We start from the raw sequence: 22512 nt of genomic DNA, 5'->3' as shown, positions 1-22512 counted from the left end.
GATCACTAATGAGGAGGCATTGAATAGACTTGGAGAGAAGAGGAGTTTGTGGCACAACTTGACTAGAAGAAGGGATCGGTTGGTAGGACATGTTCTGAGGCATCAAGGGATCACCAATTTAGTATTGGAGGGCAGCGTGGAGGGTAAAAATTGTAGAGGGAGACCAAGAGATGAATACACTAAACAGATTCAGAAGGATGTAGGTTGCAGTACGTACTGGGAGATGAAGAAGCTTGCACTGGATAGAGTAGCATGGAGAGCTGCATCAAACCAGTCTCTGGACTGAAGACCATCACAACAACAACAACGGCCTATCTTCGAGGAAAGAGCCAAACCTAAATGTACATGATATCCAGAGGTAATCTATATCTACATGCCATCACCCTTCACATACCATAGGTGTCCTTAAAACGTTAGCGCATCGGGTGCATTGTATATCCGATAATGATAATTTGCAGGAACAACTCGCATACCTCAAGATCATTTTAAGGCGAATGGATTTTCGCCGCAACAAATTCGTAGAGCGTTCAGTGTAAAATGTGGAATGCAGGCACCGAGCGAGGTGGCGCAGTGGTTAGCACACTGGACTCGCATTCGGGAGGACGACGGTTCAATCCCGTCTCCGGCCATCCTGATTTAGGTTTTCCGTGATTTCCCTAAATCATTTCAGGCAAATGCCGGGATGGTTCCTTTGAAAGGGTACGGCCGATTTCCTTCCCAATCCTTCCCTAACCCGAGTTTGCGCTCCGTCTCTAATGACCTCGTTGTCGACGGGACGTTAAACACTAACCACCACCACCACCACCACCACCACCACCACCACCACCTGGAATGCAGGTATGTGATGGGGAAGAAGATAGTAATTCCTTCATATCAAGTGTGCTTTTTCCCTATGTGGGTGCTCTTTCCTCGAAGATCAGATCTTCCGGCCTTCCACGAAGATTGCAGCTTTACTCGGCTGTGTAAAGGGCGGTTTATTGCTTGCGGAAACTGTGAGAAGACAAACAAGTCCCGAATGGCCATCCTGAGGACTTCCAGTGAACACTGCCATTGCGGTAAAACCGTCTCCAGGATCCGCTGACCTATTCAGCATGTTGTGGATGACAGAGGCCGCCCTTAAGTAACTCCGATTAAGACGTCGGAGAGATCTCGTACAGGTGATTATCCGAGGTCCAACGCTGTGAAACAGTAGCAGTAGCAGCAGCAGCAGCAACAACAACAGTAATATTACTTGTCGCACCATCTAGAATTATTAATTATATCCTCTTTATAAAGTACAGAAAGTTGTAGCACGGTATAGAGTCTGAAGTAGCAGGAGACAGTTATTGGCATTTAACGCTAAGAATCGCTACGTGAGAAATCCTGTACGAAAATGGCTCAAAGGAAAAAGTATTGGCTGTGAACGGTACGCGCTCGTGTTAGAGGTCTACTTCGGCGCAGTCTCGAATGTGCTATTAAATGTTGCTTGAATGACACTGCCGTCTTCAGTTACCCTTCGGTGAGGCTACATCTATATAATTACTCTACAAATTCATACTTACATATTTGACGGATGGTTCACAGAACCACTTTCAGGATACTTCCCGACCGTTCCAACCTCAGATAGCACGCTGAAATATTGAGCACCTACAGCCTTCGGTGCGAACTCTGATTTCTCTTGTTTTACGATGATGGTTATTCCTTCCTAACCAGAACACAAAAGTTAGTGACCGAAATTTAGTAAAAACGTCTGGCTGCAATGAAGAAGCCTTTGTTAAAAAGTAAAAAAAAAAAATCTTTTAATTGCCTAGATCGTATACACACGAGGGAGTTAAAGTATGGCGACCACACTAGTTCAGATCTGCGAACAAGCGCAAAAAACCACGAAGATAATTGGGTTGACAACTGAAACTAGTCTAGCCATTGTATTTTAACTTTCATATATGTACGTGATCTAGGCAATAACGATTTTTTACATTTTAAAAAATTACGTAAGATTGCTTTCTCCTTCATTGAAAATGTCAGGCATTATGAAGAAGGAGCAATTTTAAAGATGGCCACAGCAACTAGCTTATCGTAAGCGTGACACTCGCTCCTGTTTCTTTGAACTTAATAGATGTCCTTGGTCAAGCTTATCTGGTAAAGACCCCATTTGGCGAAACGGCTGCAACTTATGTAAATAGATTGCAATGCTTTGCGCATCCCTATGTTTCTGGCAACCGACAGGAAGTAATCATTGGAGGAAGCCACAGAATGGGTATGTTTGAGTATTAAACTCTATTTCTGTTGTTAAAGTAATTGGTAAATTTTTATATACGCCGATATACCGTAAGTGCTTTTGCTCTGTGATGCCTTCGATCTTATTCGTTGCTTGATTTCCCTAAATCGCTTGAGACGAATGTTGGCATGATTCATTCGAAGAGGCTAAAGCCAATTTTCTTTCGCGTGCTTTCCCAAATGAGGCTCCAAGGACCCCGTTGCCCAACCGTTATTAAAATTTACTCCTCCATTCTCTCTTCCCTCTGCTATGATTGTGTAACTGAGAAGGATTAATCATATATATATATAATGTGTGTGTGTGCCTTGCACAGTAATGTGGCCCGCACATGCAGAAACAATGTTGCAGGTAACACAGTCGTACAAAAAACAGTTCTACATTGTGCAGAATTAATGTGAAACACAAATACCAGTCTTCATCTAAAGCCAGTGGTATTTAGTAAATTATAAATGAGACAAAGTTCGACTGTGCATTTATTTGAGTCTAATTCGGTGAAATTACGGACGAAGTAAATCTTGATTCTGAGACTCTCCTGCCTCGTTTGAAGGTTGAACGAGTTGTCCGCTTCCAGCTAAATGTCATGTTTCGTTACGAACAATATTTCGACAGTCCCAACCACTGGAGTCAACAGCTTGTTTGCTGTAAGCTGTTCTCAGCCAGCTGACGTGAATGTATAAAGGGACTATACAGACCCTTGCCCGAAACAGCGGCGGTTGATTTATGAGCCACGGCTGTGCACACTTGTCCAACAAGTGTAAATGTCTCTTCGACACTCCAAGGTAAACCACCGGGACTACCAGACAGCAAGCGCTACTGGAGTAAGACTTTGTCGCCCTGTAAGGAGAGTAGCAGGGACGCTGAACGCACATTAATCCGCAAGAAACTGTAGTAGATAAATCTGCACACTCGACGCTACACACGAACCACATCTGCTTTCCATAAATAAGTGAAGTACTAACACACTCGTTAAATAGATCCTTTCCAGAAATAATCTACGCATTACGACTACGCGTGGACAATTATTATTAGTCTGTTATTATTATTATTATTATTATTATTATTATTATTGCATTTCTGTGGCTCAGTCTGGTTAACTGGAAAAGAAGGAAAAGAAGAAGCACACGTTTCTAATATGTGTAGTAACTGGATACACATCTGCTTCTCTCTCCTGTCTCTGCCTCTTTTATCGTGCCCCTCAATTTGTCCATCTCCTCCTCCACCGCCTCCTACGCCCCCTTTACCCCTCTCTCTGACAACCACCTCTTCCCCCTTTCTCTCATCATCATCATCTTCTTCTTCTTCTTCTTCTTCTTCTCCTCCTCCCTCCCCCTCCATCTCTTCCTGCCCCTACCCCCTTTTCTCTTCGTCGCCTCCTTTCTGCTTTCTATGTCCATTTGCCCCCACCCCTCTGTTCGTCTCCTCCCCAGTCTCTCTCTCTCTCTCTCTCTCTTTCTCTCTCTCTCTTCGAACATCGTTCATTGTTATTGCAAATTTACAGAACTATTCTAATGATAAGCCAGTAAGTCATAAATACAACTTTCTGTTTGTTAGCAACGTCTCACTTTTATATATTTTACACACACACACACACACACACACATATATAAATATATATCTCCAGTGGTTATATAATAATAATAATAATAATAATAATAATAATAATAATAATAATAATTCCCTGATACACTTACACATTGAATAACTTATATGAAACCTAAAGATCAAGCAGACACAGCAAACCCAGCTAAATACCGCCCCATAACATGCCTACCAACAATATACAAAATATTAACTTCAGTCATTACACAGAAATTAATGACACATACAACACAGAACAAAATTATAAATGGAGAACAAAAAGGCTGTTGCAAATGAGCACGAGGATGTAAAGAGCAACTGATAATAGATGCAGAGGTGACACATCAAGCTAAAACTAAACAAAGGTCGCTACACTACGCATACATTGATTACCGAAAAGCTTTTGACAGTGTATCCCATTCATGGTAACTACAAATATTGGAAATATGCAAAGTAGATCCTAAATTGATACAGTTCCTAAACATACTAATGAAAAATTTGAAAACCACACTTAATATCCAAACAAATTCAAATAATATCACATCACAGCCAACACAGATTAAGCGTGGAATATACCAAGGAGACTCATTAAGTCCTGTCTGATTCTGCCTTGCTCTGAACCCACTATCCAACATGCTAAATAATACAAATTATGGATACAATATTACTGGAACATACCCACACAAAATCACACATTTGCTATACATGGACGATCTAAACTACTGGCAGAAACAAATCAACAACTCAGCCAATTACTAAAGATAACAGAAGTATTCAGAAATGATATAAATATGGCTTTTGGAACAGACAAATGTAAGAAAAATAGCACAGTCAAGGGAAAACACACTAAATAAGAAGATTACATATTGGATAACCACAGCGACTGCATAGAAGCGATGGAAAAAACAGATGCCTATAAATATCTAGGACACAGAAAAAAATAGGAATATATAATACGAAATTGAAAACAGAACTGACAGCAAGAAACAAAACAAAAGCTATAAATATGCTATATCAATATTGACCTACTCATTTGGAGTAGTGAAATGGAGTAACACAGACCTAGAAGCACTCAATACACTTACACGATCACAATGCCACAAATATACAATACATCACATACAATCAGCAACAGAAAGATTCACATTAAGCAGAAAGGAAGGAGGAAGGGGATTTATCGACATAAAAAACCTAAATTATGGACAGGTAGACCATTTAGGAAAATTCTTTCTAGAACTAGCAGAAACTAGCAAAATACACTAAGCAGTCACTCATATAAATACATCGGCTACACCATTGCAATTTCATAACCACTTCTACAACCCTTTAGATCACATAACATCAACAGATACGAAGAAAGTAAATTGGAAAAAGAAAACACTACATGGCAAGCACCCGTATCATCTAACACAGGCACACATCGATCAAGACGCATCCAACACATGGCTAAGAAAAGGCAATATATACAGTGAGACGGAAGGATTCATGATTGCAATACAGGATCAAACAATAAACACCAGACATTACAGCAAGCATATTATTAAAGATCCCAATACCACAACAGATAAATGCAGACTTTGCAAGCAACAAATAGAAACAGTAGATCACATCACAAGCGGATGTACAATACTAGCAAATACAGAATACCCCAGAAGACATGACAATGTAGCAAAAATAATACATCAACAGCTTGCCTTACAACATAAACTAATAAAACAACACGTTCCCACATACAAGTGTGCACCACAAAATGTACTGGAGAACGATGAATACAAATTATATTGGAACAGAACCATTATAACAGATAAAACAACATCACATAACAAACCTGACATCATACTCACCAACTAATCGAAATATCCATACCTAATACAACAAATATACAAAAGAAAACACGAGAAAAAATTGAAAAATACATCCAACTGGCTGAGGAAGTCAAGGATATGTGGCATCAGGATAAAGTTGACATTATACCAATTATACTATCAACTACAGGAGTCATGCCACACAATATCCACCAGTACATCAATGCAATACAGCTACATCCAAACTTATATATACAACTACAGAAATCCGTAATTATTGATACATGTTCAATTACCCGAAAGTTCCTAAATGCAATATAACATATACTGTACAGTTAAAAGAAGTCACACTTGATCAAGGTCCGCGTCACTTTCCACTTTTGACCAGACATAACGTCTGAGATAAGAAAGAAATAATAATAATATCAAAAAGTTAAACAAACGAACATTTACATTTTTATTTATGTAGATTTAAAAGTTCCTTTCTCCAAAATATTAAATTTCCCAAAGTTCTTCGCCGATAGCTTCGAAATTTTAACACAACGTCGCATTTGAATATGCTCGTATTTTTATATAGGCTACTCACTGGGGCACCGTATATATTGCATAGATAGCATTCTTACACACACCATTTGGCGCTCCGGTAGGCAAATAAAAACTATTAGAACGAGTCGATGGGCCAAAATTTCAGAGGAATCGGTGAAGAACTCCCAGAGATTTAAGATTTTGAACGCACGAACATGTATATTTTTATTTATATAGTTATTATTATTATTATCTCTGTGTGAAACCTTGTTGTGTCCACTTTTTGCGTTCGAGCGCTGTCTACTTCAGGGTGATGTAATGACTTCCACGGAGCAAATCGTTCAGGATCTCTCGTCTTGCCTTTTCCTTTCTTCCACGTATGCTTCACACGGTTTTTAGAACACCGCGTTTTCTCAGATCAATCTCCTAGTCTCTCTCAGCATCTCTTCGTTAGTCACACTCATGCACCATGAGTCTTTTTTTCCGTTTTGCACCATGTCCACATACCAAACGCCTCCAACTTATTCCCGTGCTAACTTCATGGTTCACGTTTCGGCACCGTGCAGTAGGACACAAAAGGTAAAACATTTTATTAAAAGTTCTCTTTTTCTCATTTCCTTACCGTTATAGAACATCCTCCGTTTCTTAGAAAATGCCCATTTTCTGCCACTGTCATTTTCTAATTAATGTGTGTGCTGCACCTACAGTTGCTTTCTATTCTACTTTCTGTTCTGCACCTTTATAATTTCTCACTTTTTCAGCATTAGTTTTATCATTTATGTCTTACTGTTATTATTTTCGTATCCTTTGTATTAATGTTTATTCCATAATATTTTCCAATTCTCTTGATCTTAACACAACCGTGACATCAAGTCACGAAGGTGGTATGCGACCATGTTGAAACATATGTCTAAGTAGGTTGCTGACAATGGCTTTTCCCTCAGTGACCTGTTCAGCATTTTGCAGACCACACATGGTTTCGATCTTGTCTACCGTTTCTTGAAGCATCTTTCAGTCTCTGGATAGAAAAACCTCAGATCTCAAACACTATATTCTTCAGCCACCGATTCTTACCCCATTCTCCATTAGGAATCTACGCACAGTCGTATGCTCTAAATATTTTTTTAGAATTGTAATGAGAAGCCACAATCGTATCTTAAATATTTCCGTAATTCTATTCTGTAGGTGCTCTTTTCTTCCGGATTCCGACGCCTTTTTTTCATATTAGTGAGTTTATAAGCCATTTGTCTTTCAATTTTCCTCGTTTTTGCCTTCGAGATATTCGCGAGCTATCGCAATTAACGTTGCGAAAAGCTGTAGAAACATACGAGGAAGACAAAGCTGTCAGCTCCTGCGTTCTTAATATTAGTTGCAATTTGTTCTGCAAAGTTGATGCAGCAATAAATAATGCACCTTCCAAAATGAAATCCTTAATCCATTATGAATTAATTGCTCGATGTATAGCAGTGACGTGGAATACTTCACAACAACATGAAACTCCAGGTGGGAAGCACAAGAGCTCTGAAACTAAAATTTGCGTTATAAGAAAGTACGTTTCCGCGGCCGCTGTCATAGTGATTAAAATTCTTCTGGGTATTATGCCGCGTCATTGCTATTTGCGTTCTTCGAATTTTCTTATGCCAGTAAATTTATTATCTTTTTTCGTTACTTTACACATGCTGGACCTGGTGAACACCGCTGCCGTTAAGGATTATTGGCGAAGAATGCAATAAGCCGTAAATACTTTTAAATTTATTTTTATACCAGAACAGATTTCGTACTACACACTCATATTCAGAATGCTTTCGTTTCCAATTCCCGAGTGACAGAAAACGTACAGGGCTTTACGCGTATTTGCTGATAAAGTTGGAAAAAAAGTTGGACAAGTCTCTGCAAGCTAAAGATTCAACGCCCAGAGAAACAAAAACTTTAGCGTCTGGCTCAAAAAAGCGCCGCGTCAAGTAAGTTTATTTTCGAATCCGGCATTTCTTATAGTTTAGTACTCAGAAGCTGAGATTTTAGGTTAAGAGGATCGGTCAGCAAAAATGCCTCTGACCTTATTTCTATTTCGAAGAAAAACACTTTCATTTGCAAGTTAACTTTTCCTGCCGTTTTCAACAGATTTTACGCACGTTTGAGTAAGAGCACGTATTCTCTCGCGGAAAAGAAATCATTGCCTCTGTTACTCAGACGTTGGTGCTCGCTGTTACGTATTCCATGCCCCAGCAAAGTTACGACAGTGATAAGGTTGCTTTAGTATCCCGAAAGATAATCTCTAATGGCGCTAGATCTCGCTGTACGGCGAATGAGTCAAGACTTGCCATTCAAGTTTTTGAGATCTCAGCAATGATTTGAGCACTCCGTGTGGGTTCTACATTGTAACACAAACGCGGTCCCCGATGGGCGAAATCGGTAATATATGCTTTGCATCTTCAGGGTGCAAATGTATTTCAGAAAAATAAACAATTACATTACCTCCACCATCGTCCAAAACAGTTAACCCCATTTCAAAAGACCGCTCCTCTGTCTCTACACTCCCCCCTTCCCCCTTCCTCCTCCGCGCCCCTTCCCCATGGACCGATGACCTCAGCAGTTTGGTCCCATAAGATCTTACCACCCCCCTCCCACACACACACACACACACACACACATAAATATGTGGTATACGGGAAACTTGAAATCCAAATTTCCATCTGCCAATCCTGAATTAAGTTTATCGTGTTTTCCGTACAGCTAATGCCGAGATGGTTCCTTAAAGAGAGCAAGGTGAATTTCTTCCTTTCTCCTTTTCCAACTGGCATTGTTCTATCGGTAATGCCCCTTTCCTTCACAATATTTTAAGCGTCAAGCTTCTTCGAAACGCATTAAGAGATCACTTCACTGACCATTCATTATACGTTGCATGACAAAATGTGCATCACATGTATATAGAATACGTTCGGTTAGAGTCGATTATTGTCGACCTGGGCAGCTTATAGTGGAAAAATATGAGCATATGGTTATTGATTTTAAGAAATGAAATAATCTATCATTTACCTGTGCAAGTATGTTTTCATCTATAGATTTTCATATATTTTAGTACCTTACCTTTACACAAGGTATACTTTAATAACTTTTCATACATCATCAGAAGTGAAACTGTGGTAAACCATTGTTACGCCATCCGAATAACGCACCGTCAGAATTACGCACAGCTACCAACGAAAAGTAGGGCAGCTTTAGTGTGAAAGGGAAACATATAGACCAGTACACACAACCGCGTCTCGGCGAAAGCATTCGATTCCAAAGAATCTGATTTAACGGAGGAAGTTAAATTGATCTGGGATAGACACGTTTACGTAAATAGAATGACTTCCTTAAATCAACAATTTATTCTTTTTGATCAATATGTGCCCGGTTCCTTTTTATACTATTGACACGGCTAGCAAATCTCCTCGAATTTTTCTTTCATTCATGATGATGCCACGGATTTTTTGTTTCTTACCACATTTTCCAGTTACACTAGGAGTATGATGTATGCACACACCCGTGGGCTTTCATCAAATTTAAGGAAGTTATAAGATTACCCTGCACGTTTCACACACCTATTGCAGACGAATCATCGCAATTTTTCTACACAACACGATTTTTATTATTTCCATGTAGTCATTTGCTTTTTTTTTTTTTTTGTAAGCTTGTTTGCTTGTATTGCTATCTTACAGGTTTTATTCTCATTCATCCCTGTACTCATAGGTGTCGGAGCTTCAGTAGTCCCATGACATAAAGCAATATCATATTTTTCAGCTGGTAAACACATCGCTTGGTAAGAATGGAAGAGTAATCTAACGCTGCTCGTAATCCGGGTGATAAGCTATCGTAAACGCCCCGCTTCCGCGAAGCGCCAAGCGTCGCAGACATATTCTGCTTCCGTGGCATCTCCAAAGCAATTAATACTAATACTTGTCCTGTCAGCGTTATTCGACGTGACGTTAAACCCCAGTCTATTTTCTTTCCTCAGTATTCTGCTTCCCTTAGCTTCGATTCAGGCAATTTTCTCTATTGATCTTATTAAAGCTTTTTCTGTCAAGAGTTTTGAAAAGATGCCGATGTCTGAGTAAGCACCTGCCTCATAGCTCAGCAAGGTTCCAGAGAAGATTGGTTAATTATCGAGAAGGGACGAAACAGCGAGATCATCGGTCCCATCGGGTTAGGGAAGGATGGGGAAGGAAGTCGGCCGTGCCCTTTCAAAGGGACCATCCCGGTATTTGCCTGAAGCGGTTTAGGGAAATCACGGAAAACCAAAACCACGATGGCCTGACGCGGGTTTGAACCGTCGTCCTCCCGAATGCGACTCCAGTGTGCTGACTACTGTGCCACCTGGCTCGGTCCCCGACAAGAGATTCAGCGCGCTGCCCTGTACAGTCACTACTTTTATTGACAGGCGTACTCTGAGGTGACAAGCCATGGGATCTTTCCTAACATCGTGTCGGACCTCGTTTAGCTCGACATATTGAAGCAACTCGACACGGCGTGAACTCAACAAGTCGTTGAGCCATGCGCCTCTATAGCAGCCCATAGGTGCGAAAGTGATGCCGATGCAGTATTTTGTGCACGAACTGGCCTCTCGATCGCGGACAACTGCGGCCTGTTGACATGGCGCATTGCCATCTATGAAAAACTGCATCGCTTTTTGGGAAGATAATATCCAAGAATGGCTGCAAATGGCCTTCAAGTAGCCGAACATCCAGAGAGCTCAGTCCATTCCATGTAAACATAGCTTACACCAATATGGAACCACCACTAGCTGGCACAATACCTTGTCAACAACTTGGTTCTATGGCTTCGTGGGATCTGCGCCACACTCGAAACCTACCATCAGCACTTACCAACTGTAATCGGCACTCATCTGACGAGGCCACGGTTTTCCAGTCACCTAGAGTCCGATATGGTCACGAGCCCAGGAGAGGCGCTGCAGGCGATGTCGTGCTGTACCAAAGGCACTCGCATCGCTCGTCTACTGCCATAGCCCACTAACCCAAAATTTCGCCGCACTGACCTAACGGATACGTTCATCGTACGTCCTACGTACTGCGTGATATCTGCGGTTATTTCCATAGAGTAAATATCTTTGGAGTGAGCATTCACATGCGCATAACAGATTTTGTGTTCGCAACATACATTGCCGGCCTGGTCACGTGTTCTCAGGACGTCGTGTGTTTGTCAGTATAGCGCCCTGTATATTTAGAATGTCACTAAATCCCTAGTACAGACGGACTCTTTTCGTACGTGTCGTGGATTATTTATATATGTTGCGCAGACATTTTAACAGTATTCTTTTGATACCGGGAATGAACAAGCTACGTAACTTTTAAGGGCAAGTGATATTACATTCTGCTTCTTTGCGATAGGTGTCACAGTTCAGATCCACTCGATTTTTTGGTAGTTTTCGGTATGGTACGGCACTTTATAGTCTTACAGAGCCTGACGTACATTTTTGCTGTGATAATCTTGCAAAACGACTTGACAGTACGCTAGTACTTTTGCAAGTGTCCGAAAACACCGAATTTGCCACACATTAGCGATTATATCCCTGCTAATTCGTCCTTTTTTCTGCTAATTCTGCATATTTATTTTCTTGTTTTTGAGACCTAAATCACAATTTTTCTTACTGGTGACACTTTGAAGTATTCATTTAACGCATTTTACGTACTTGCTCCCAGTTTATTAAATAAATAGTAGACTGAGTAATCTATATACATTCTCTGCCTCGTGATGACTGGGTGTTGTGTGATGTCCTTAGGTTAGTTAGGTTTACGTCGTTCTAGGTTGCAACATTATTTAGACATGGTATCTGTATTGCGTACAGTGGCAACCGACTCAAAATAATGGTAAGTGTGAAGTCATCCAAAAGGAATCTGCTAAATTTCGGTAATAGGATAAAACACATAAATCTGAAGACTGTAAATTCAACTAAATATTTATGGAGTACAATTACGAATAACTTAAATTGGAACGATCACACAGATAACATCTTAACATTTATCGATTTCTGTCCCACTCGGATAATTCATCTGTGGTGCGTCATTTGTTATTCTTAGTGTATTTTGTTGACGCATGGATTGAGAATATGCAGTTCTAAAGTGCACGAATGTATAAGTGTGTGAATTTGTCCGGTGCCCATACCTAAACTTGTATTGGTAATGAAAGGGTAGGGTAAAGTGTTTTGTATAGCTCTTAGGCAAAGGACCATTTGTATACCCAGCATATCGTCTTAGTGTGACTATCCTCCAGTATAGGGTCAAAGTGTGAATATTACACATTTCCTCGTGCTTAAACAAAAGGAGCTTGGTTGTTTGGCGGTCATACACTAGTACGACACAGTATTCGTATCTCCCCTACTGGATGCTGTGGTAGAATATGCGTGATAATATTTTGTGTGAGTACGACCCTGACTTTTAATTACTGATAAAACACTAGTGCACGCAACGGATAACAAGACACACACAAAACCAATGCACTCCGTAAGGGGGACTGTAAGCGATAGCATTTTTAAGGCCTATGCTCACATTCCTACTGGGTTATCAAAAAAGAAGAGAGAGAATGCTAGTTGATTTGGCATTATTTACTTAGGTAATAAGAGTTTTTAATCTTACAATTATGGATTTGAGCTTTGGGAGATGAGAGATAATGATCTGAAAATTCCTTTCTTTTTTAGGCAACTGAAATTTTATAACAAATTTAGATTTATAATTGAACATAATGTGCAATCACTGTCCATACTATTATCGGTGCTGACAACTATTGAAATTGCTGATTGGTATCAGATATTTAATGGTAACACTATATAGAAGCTGGATGTGTGAGGATGGAAGGGTAGGGAAGGGCGAGAGAGAGAGAGAGAGAGAGAGAGAGAGAGAGAGAGAGAGAGAGAAGCAGGGTGGCTGATAACATTTTACCGTTTGGTGTGTACGTTCTGTGATACAAAGCCTCCAATTACTTTAGTAAGAACGCTGACGACCTCGCTGTTGAGCGCGTTATACCTAACAGCACCTCTTCTGTTTCCATGGCTAGTAGTTGAACTTGATTTTTCCTTTTTATTTCCTACACTTCTGATCCATAGGATTTCTACTATTGTTTTAAATATAATACTTTCTCATTTTGTTTGTGAAGTTGTTGCTGCGAAGGATTGATGTCGAGAAAGACGTTTCCCTAGTCCAATCTTACTTTTAATATCTTACACATCATTTCCAATCTTAGCTGTAATTGCATGTAGGCATTTAAAAGAAGAAAAATATTAACTACTAAAATTCCCAGCATTTAAATCGTGCTGATCGTAAACACCCACTATCATATATGTTTTGTTAATTTTAAAGCTCTGCCATCTTTAAGTCGCTTCCTCAGCATATAAAGTAGTTAGTACATTCGGCAATAAATAAAGTTAGTTAAAGCGAGAATGTAAATAAGAAGTGGTAAATTATCATCATTTTGGGTTTGGAAGGTCCTATTTGTTTTTTAGTGCTCATGAATTAAATGTGAATTTTTAAAATCCTTCTTCCGCAAAACACTATGTATTTCTTTGTCTATTTACTCAAGTGTTTCGACACTAACATGTCGTCTTCAGTGACTATCGATTTGTTTCTATAAGAAAATTGTATGAAACGTTAATCATTGTTTGTCTATTTCGGGTCTAAAGCAATAAGATGTTCTTATTTTGTTCTGATTACTCACCTGGAGCTACATTAATAGTGAAGATTGATTTGTACCTTTAGCCTGCTTCTACCTCTTTTTACGGCTTGACAGCGTGTCATCTCCAAAGTAGTCGAATAAATTTTCGGAATGGACAGTGTCTTGAAAGGAGGATATAAGATGATCAACAACAGAAGCAGAACGAGGATAATGGAATGTACTAAAATTCAGTCGGGCGATGCTGAGGGAATTAGATTGGGAAATGAGACACTTAAAGTAGTCAAAGAGTTTCGCTATTTGAGGAGCAAAATGACTGGTGATGGTCGAAGTAGAGAGGATGTGAAATGTAGACTGGCAATGGCAAGGAAAGAGTTCCTGAAGAAGAAAAATTTGTTAACATCGAGTATAGATTTAAGTGTCAGGAACTCGTTTCTGAAAGTATTTGTATGGAGTGTGGGCATGTACGGAAGTGAAACATGGACGATAAATAGTTTGGACAAGAAGAGAATGGAAGCTTTCGAAATGTGGTGCTACAGAAGCACGCTGAAGATTATATGGGTAGATCACACAATTAATGAGGAGGTATTGAATAGAATTGTGGAGAAGAGGAGTTTGTGCCACAACTTGACAAGAAGAAGGGATCCGTTGGTAGGACATGCTCTGAGGCATCAAGGGATCACCAATTTAGTATTGGAGGGAAGCATGGAGGGTAAAAATTGTAAAGGGAGACGAAGAGATGAATACACTAAGCAGATTCAGAAGAATATAGGCTGCAGTACGTACTGGGAGGTGAAGAAACTTGCACGGGATAGAGTAGCACGGAAAGCTGCATCAAACCAGTCTCAGGACTGAAGGCCTCGACAGCAGCAGAAAATTGTTATTTTGAATACTTTTGCAACAGTAGCACATGTTCATACGTAGGTTTTAATTTACGAAAATGATATTTGGGAAAAATATCGCCACTGTGTGTGTGTGTGTGTGTGTGTGTGTGTGTGTGTGTGTGTGTGTGTGTGTGTGTATGTATGGGGGGGGGGGGGAGGGGGGAGGGGAATGGGGATGAGTTGAGAAACAACTGTCTTTGTTGGATCACTGAGAATGTTTCAAACAATATGCTTTCGGAAGTGTCTTTGTAAAACTCACATAAATGTTGGAAACAGTGTCTTACTGCATAGTATTGTGTAATCGTGCAAAACTTACTTTATTGTTTCATGCTTGCGGAAGTGCTCCTATGTTGTAAATGTTTGGTAGAGACTGCTGCAGCGCTGTTGGGTGGTAGTTTCTACCTACCAGATGATCAGTAGGCTTGCGTGCTAGCGAGACCCCAGTGACGTGTCTCGTTGCAGGCAGCATGTCTGTGGTGACGGCGATGCTGGTGGTGGCCGTGGCGCTGTCAGCGACCCGCGGCGAGGTATCTCTGGGCGGCATGCTCTACCCCAGGGAGTCAGAGTCTCGCGAGGTGCGCTCCCTCGACGGCGTCTGGGACTTCCGGCTCTCCGACAACCTGCAGGGCTACTGGGAGCGCTGGTACGAGCACGACCTGCGCTCCGTGAGTAACTACGCAGCTCGCCTCCCTAGTTGTGCGTTGTACCGAAAGGCGTGATAATACTGCCAAATCAGTTTCCGCGTGTCTACATACACAATTCCCAACTGGGTCGATGACTCTTGGAAGTATTGCTTTCCTCTTTCTCCATTCTGCTCACGGACGCAGCACATACCAACACAAAAAAATAGTAAATTAAGTTCTACGAGGTGTGTTCGGAAAGTAACGGGAATCTTGTAATTTCAAGTGTTGTGTTGTTGTACACTACTGGCCATTCAAATTGCTACACCACGAAGATGACGTGTTACAGACGCGAAATTTAACCGACAGCAAGATGATGCTGTGATATGCAAATGATTAGCTTTTCAGAGCATTCACACAAGGTTGGCGCCGGTGGCGACACCAACTACGTGATGACATGAGGAAAGTTTCCAACAGATTACTCATACAAAAACAGCAGTTGACCGGCGTTGCCTGGTGAAACGTTGTTGTGATGCATCGCGTAAGAAGGAGATATGCGTACCATCACATTTCGGACTTTGATAAAGGTCGGATTATAGCCTATCGCGATTGCGGTTTATCGTATCGCGACATTGATGCTCGCGTTGGTCGAAATCCAATGACTATTAGCAGAACATGGAATCGGTGGGTTCAGGAGGGTAATACGGAACGCCGTGATGGATCCCAACGGCCTCGTATCACTAGCAGTCGAGATGACAGGCATCTTATCCGCATGGCTGAAACGGATCGTGCAGCCACGTCTCGATCAATGAGTCAACAGATGGGGACGTTTCCAAGACAACAACCATCTGCACGAACAGTTCGACGACGTTTGCAGCAGCATGGACTATCAGCTCGGAGGCCATGGCTGCAGTTACCCTTGACGCTGCATCACAGACAAGAGCGCTTGCGAAGGTGTACTAAATGGCGAACCTGGGTGCACGAATGGCAAAACGTCATTTTTTCGGATGAATCCAGGTTCTGTTTACAGCATCATGATGGTCGCATCTGTGTTTGGCGACATCTCGGTGAACGCTCATTGAAAGCTTGTATTCGTCATCGCCATACTGGCGCATCACCTGGCGTAATGCTATGGGGTGCCATTGGTTACATGTCTCGGTCACCTCTTGTTCGCATTGACGGCACTTTGAACAGTCGTTCTTACATTGATCTGCGAAACCCTACATTTCAGCAGGACAATGCACGACCGCATGTTTCAAGTCCTGTACGCGCCTTTCTGGATACAGAAAATGTTCGACTGCTGCCCTGGCCAGTACATTCTTCAAATCTCTCACCAATTGAAAACGTTTGTTTAATGGTGGCCGAGCAACTGGCTCGTCACAATACGCTAGTCACTACTCTTGATGAACTGTAGTATCGTCTTGAAGCTGCCTGGGCAGCTGAACCTTTACACGCCATCCAATCTCTGTTTCACTCAATGCCCAGGCGTATCAAGGCCGTTATTACGGCCAGAGGTGGTTGTTCTGGGTACTGATGTCTCAGGATCTATGCACCCAAATTGCGTGAAAATGTAATCACATGTCAGTTCTAGTATAATATATTTGTTCAATGAATACCCGTTTATCATCTGCATTTCTTGTTGGTGTAGCAATTTTAATGGCCAGTAGTGTATTAGCCCAATTTACTCAATTTCCTCGTTGTATTGGTAAGACGTTTAAAAGTATCTACTAACGGATGTTTAGTCTGTTTTAAGCTGTATCGAAGGTTGCAGATGCTTTTTAGTTTCGGCGGTTATTTATTTTGACTGTCGAAACCTTGCTTTGGCCAAGATCGCAATATAAAAATATAGACTACGAGTTTCAACCGCTTAAATGGCCATCTTTGTATCTGGAAAACGTTGTAAGGTTACAAGTCAGAAATATTTCGAAGAACAGGAGCTCCGACCAGAAATAATTATGCAAAGTCTTTGATCACTACACACCAAGATACAAACATGCGGTGCTTAAATCCAGAGAATAAGTAAGAAACTTTGTCATGACAGAGTCAATATCCATAAGGAAGTGTCACTGTAAAATGAAGTAAATTTACATGGATAAGATCCAAAGCCACTGGCACGAAACTACGAGCAACGAATTTACGGTGAAAAACATGCCCTACGCTCATATTTGCGACATACGAATGTGAAACAGTGTATAAGCATCCTTATCGTATTTCATCAGAAAAACCTGTGAGCCAATGTACAAAGTGTCTGTCTGTCTGTCTGTCTGTCTGTCTACTGTTTTGATCCAGTTAACTTTGACTGTCTTTGTCCTCAGGCACTACAGCTGTATATACGACAACGATTCTCGTGCACTGGTTCGCATACGAATGTTGTAAATATGACTAAAATACGTTCCTCGCTATAAACTTGTTGCACATAACTTCGTGCCATTTACTTTCGATCTTATCCATCTAAATTTGTTTTACACAGACATTTCGTTATATATGTTAACACAAGGAGGACAAAATATCTTACTTATTCCCTAGATTTAGACACTGCATGTTTGTATTATGCGATGAACTCTTCACAGCTTTTGCCTAATTATTTCTGGTCAATGATATTCTGCTCCGCAGTATATCTGACTTGTAATCTTGTAACAATTTTAAGATCTTATGAGGACCTTTTAAGCGGCTGAAACTAGTAAACGTGTTCTCTGTATTGCTATGTTGGCCAAATAACGTATTATCAAAAAATCTGAAACAGCGATGTTCACAGATCGGCAGCTCCAATCTGTCAGGTAATTATATTATTTATTTTCTCTAAAAATGGATCACAGAATCTATACTAAATTTTGCTGTAATATCGGAATAAAGTATAGCAAAGTTATAGAAATGGTAAGTATTACTTTCACTGAGCCGGCTATGACTAAAACAAAAGTTTACGAGTGGTATAAGCAGAAAGGGATTTTCACTCTCAGCGGAGTGTGCGCTGATATGAAACTTCCTGGAAGATTAAAACTGTGTGCCGGACCGAGACTCGAACTCGGGACCTTTGCCTTTCGCGGGCAAGTGCTCTACCAACTGAGCTACCCAAGCATGACTCACGCCCCGTCCTGGTATAAGCATTTCGAAGCCGGTCTTGAAGACGTTGAAGATGATGAGCGCCCTGATTGCTCCAGTTCATCAGCAACCGGTGGTATCGGGAGAAAGTGAATGAAACAATACTGAACGATCTCCGAAACATAAACAGGGGTCAGGCACAGTATTTTCTCTTTTTTTAAATTTTGGTTACGAAACATGTGACAGCAAAGTTGTTCCAAAATTGTTAAATTTCTAACAAAAACATCGCCGAATAAAAGTTGGTAAGGGATCATTAGATGACGTCTACAGCACTGCAGAACTTATGAAACGTGTCGTAACAGGTGATGAAGCATGGGTTTACGAATATGATGCAGAAATAGGGCCCACAAGGTTCAAATGGCTCTGAGCACTATGAGATTTAACTTCTAAGGTCATCAGTCCTCTAGTACTTAGAAGTACTTAAACCTAAGTAACCTAAGGACATCACACACCATCCATGCCCGAGGCAGGATTCGAACCTGCGACCGTAGCTGTCGCGCGGTTCCAGACTGTAGCGCCTAGAACCACTCGGTCACCCCGGCCGACGGCCCACAAAGGAACGCCCACACACGGCCAACCGATTCGGCTCATATTTCGCAGGTCTCTTGTGTACAACTTGAAATGATTATGTTTTAGCTGAACAAGCGTTCGATTTTAAGAAAAAGAGTTGACGACGCACTATCGACACAAAACTCAGGGGATCAATAGGTATCTACATCTACATCTACATCCGTACTCCGCAAGCCACCTGACGGTGTGTGGCGGAGGGTACCCTGAGTACCTCTATCGGTTCTCCCTTCTATTCCAGTCTCGTATTGTACGTGGAAAGAAGGATTGTCGGTATGCTTCTGTGTGGGCTCTAATCTCTCTCATTTTATCCTCATGGTCTCTTCGCGAGATATACGTAGGAGGGAGCAATATACTGCTTGACTCTTCGGTGAAGGTATGTTCTCGAAACTTTAACAAAAGCCCGTACCGAGCTACTGAGCGTCTCTCCTGCAGAGTCTTCCACTGGAGTTTATCTATCATCTCCGTAACGCTTTCGCAATTACTAAATGATCCTGTAACGAAGCGCGCTGCTCTCCGTTGGATCTTCTCTATCTCTTCTATCAACCCTACCTGGTGCGGATCCCACACTGCTGAGCAGTATTCAAGCATTGGGCGAACAAGCGTACTGTAACCTACTTCCTTTGTTGTCGGATTGCATTTCCTTAGGATTCTTCCAATGAATCTCAGTCTGGCATCTGCTTTACCGACGAACAACTTCATATGATCATTCCATTTTAAATCACTCCTAATGCGTACTCCCAGATAATTTATGGAATTAACTGCTTCCAGTTGCTGACCTGCTATTTTGTAGCTAAATGATAAGGGACCTATCTTTCTATGCATTCGCATCACATTACACTTCGCTACATTGAGATTCAATTGCCATTCCGTGCACCATGCGTCAATTCGCTGCAGATCCTCCTGCATTTCAGTACAATTTTCCATTGTTGCAACCTTTCGATACACCACAGCATCATCTGCAAAAAGCCTCAGTGAACTTCCGATGTCATCCACCAGGTCATTTATGTATATTGTGAATAGCAACGGTCCTATGACACTCCCCTGCGGCACACCTGAAATCACTCTTACTTCGGAAGACTTCTCTCCATTGAGAATGACGTGCTGCGTTCTGTTATCTAGGAACTCCTCAATCCAATCACACAATTGATCTGATAGTCCGTATGCTCTTACTTTGTTCATTAAACGACTGTGGGGAACTGTGTCAAACGCCTTGCGGAAGTCAAGAAACACGGCATCTACCTGTGAACCCGTGTCTAAGGCCCTCTGAGTCTCGTGGACGAATAGCGCGAGCTGGGTTTCACACGATCGTCTTTTTCGAAACCCATGCTGATTCCTACAGAGTAGATTTCTAGTCTCCAGAAAAGACATTATACTCGAACATAATACGTGTTCCAAAATTCTACAACTGATCGACGTTAGAGATATAGGTCTATAGTTCTGCACATCTGTTCGACGTCCCTTCTTGAGAACGGGGATGACCTGTGCCCTTTTCCAATCCTTTGGAACGCTTCGCTCTTCTAGAGACCTACGGTACACCGCTGCAAGAAGGGGGGCAAGTTCCTTCGCGTACTCTGTGTAAAATCGAACTGGTATCCCATCAGGACCAGCGGCCTTTCCTCTTTTGAGCGATTTTAATTGTTTCTCTATCCCTCTGTCGTCTACTTCGATATCTACCATTTTGTCAACTGTGCGACAATCTAGAGAAGGAAGCACAGTGCAGTCTTCCTCTGTGAAACAGCTTAGGAAGAAGACATTTAGTAATTCGGCCTTTAGTCTGTCATCCTCTGTTTCAGTACCATTTTGGTCACAGAGTGTCTGGACATTTTGTTTTGATCCACCTACCGCTTTGACATAGGACCAAAATTTCTTAGGATTTTCTGCCAAGTCAGTACATAGAACTTTACTTTCGAATTCATTGAAAGCCTCTCGCATAGCCCTCCTCACACTACATTTCGCTTCGCGTAATTTTTGTTTGTCTGCAAGGCTTTGGCTATGTTTATGTTTGCTGTGAAGTTCCCTTTGCTTCCGCAGCAGTTTTCTAACTCGGTTGTTGTACCACGGTGGCTCTTTTCCATCTCTTACGATCTTGCTTGGCACATACTCATCTAACGCATATTGTACCATTGCAAACTGAGCATTCATCGTCGTCATACGTTGTATGTGGGGTCCGCAAATGCATATTTTCCTAGAAACTTAGGAAAGAAACGCTTACGACTGCCGCTTATGTCCCCATTACATGAAGGTAACTTTTCGAAAGCGCCGCTGGCGTTGCGACTAGTCCATATAGCGGAGAACCTGTGTTCAACTGTCCGATGCATTCTGCAGTTTTCTCATTCGTGTTTCTTTCCGCTTTTAAATTGGTAGGAATAGATAATTAATAAAGTGAGTAAATTAATAAGGAACAACAACAAAGTAGGGGAATAAATTTCTCGGGCAACTAGATTAATAAAGAAGTAAAATTTTGAGCCTTGTCATATGAAAACAATTTCGAGTAGGACTGCTGCGAAGACAAGCATTTGACATACGTTAGCGCATAAAGGAGAAAAACGAACGCTTGTCGCAGTAGGTAGTATACAAAAATAACGCATTCGTTCAAAGTGCAATATTCCATCACAGTGCCTGGAAAATCGTTGCATACAGTTTTCTTGCCCTTATAACAACTAACGGTTAATTTGGTCCTCGGAGTACAGAAGGGGTAAATCATTTAACTGACTCCTTAAAAATGTTCGCCACTTGTTCAAAAACCTGTAAATAGGCAAATTCTGTTTACAAAACATATCTTGAGAACATTTTCATTCTGATAGCTTTACAATAGCTATTTCACTCACTCTGTTGAGTGTCCTGACTTTCCTTCCAACAACTACGTGAATAGTACTTGTCATGTAAACATTCGAAGCAATGCAATCTTCGCGGAACTACGCCGTTCCTTTCGAATATTCGACGAAACACAGACTTCGTTTACCTTTAAAAGTACTTCCTCTTCGGGAATTACCCAAGCGGTGCTTTCGTCGAATAGCGTTTACCATGTGGGAACGTAAACAGCAGTCTAAACAGTTTCTTTCCTAGATTTCTAGGAAAATATGCGTTTACGGACCCCATTACGATTAAAAATGTTCAATTTGCAGTTAACTGATCCAATGAAGTGAGCCTATCATGCTTCATGAACTTCAGGAACGGATTTCTCAAAAACTGAGGATTGTTGAGCTAAAATATTAGTCTTTCATTTTACGCTCTATACAAACGAGCCACAAAACGTTAGCATAATCGCTTGGCAGTGTCTGAGGTTGTTTCGTTGTCAGGCTTCCCACTGGAAGCATTTTGGATCGCCAAGACCAAAAATAGCTCGTAAAGTGCTGTCAAATGTGGAAGTTAGGATCAGTGTGTTCTTCGATTTACCGGCTCACTTAATCGTGAATTCATGTCACAAGTCCGAACGCTTAATAAAGAGTACTACTTACAGGTCTAATGCCGTTTGTGGATATCAATCCGGAAGAAATGGACGGATATGTGGC

At 41.2% G+C, this 22512-nt stretch overlaps 1 protein-coding gene across 5 annotated transcripts in view; it reads left to right on the top strand.

Annotated features, from left to right (window-relative positions):
• The window catches only part of LOC126272419 (beta-glucuronidase-like), a 467982-nt gene that overhangs the window by 365671 nt on the left and 79799 nt on the right, over positions 1-22512 (top strand). For all 5 annotated transcript variants that reach the window (XM_049975263.1, XM_049975282.1, XM_049975302.1 and 2 more), the window contains one exon: positions 15174-15376. In XM_049975263.1, the coding sequence (XP_049831220.1) occupies positions 15174-15376 (203 nt within the window). The remainder of the gene's footprint in view (positions 1-15173; positions 15377-22512) is intronic.

The sequence above is a fragment of the Schistocerca gregaria genome, chromosome 1, assembly GCF_023897955.1.
Source record: "Schistocerca gregaria isolate iqSchGreg1 chromosome 1, iqSchGreg1.2, whole genome shotgun sequence".
Lineage (NCBI taxonomy): Eukaryota > Metazoa > Arthropoda > Insecta > Orthoptera > Acrididae > Schistocerca > Schistocerca gregaria.
Note: the sequence above shows the minus strand (reverse complement) of the source record. Positions and strands in the feature narration are given on the sequence as shown.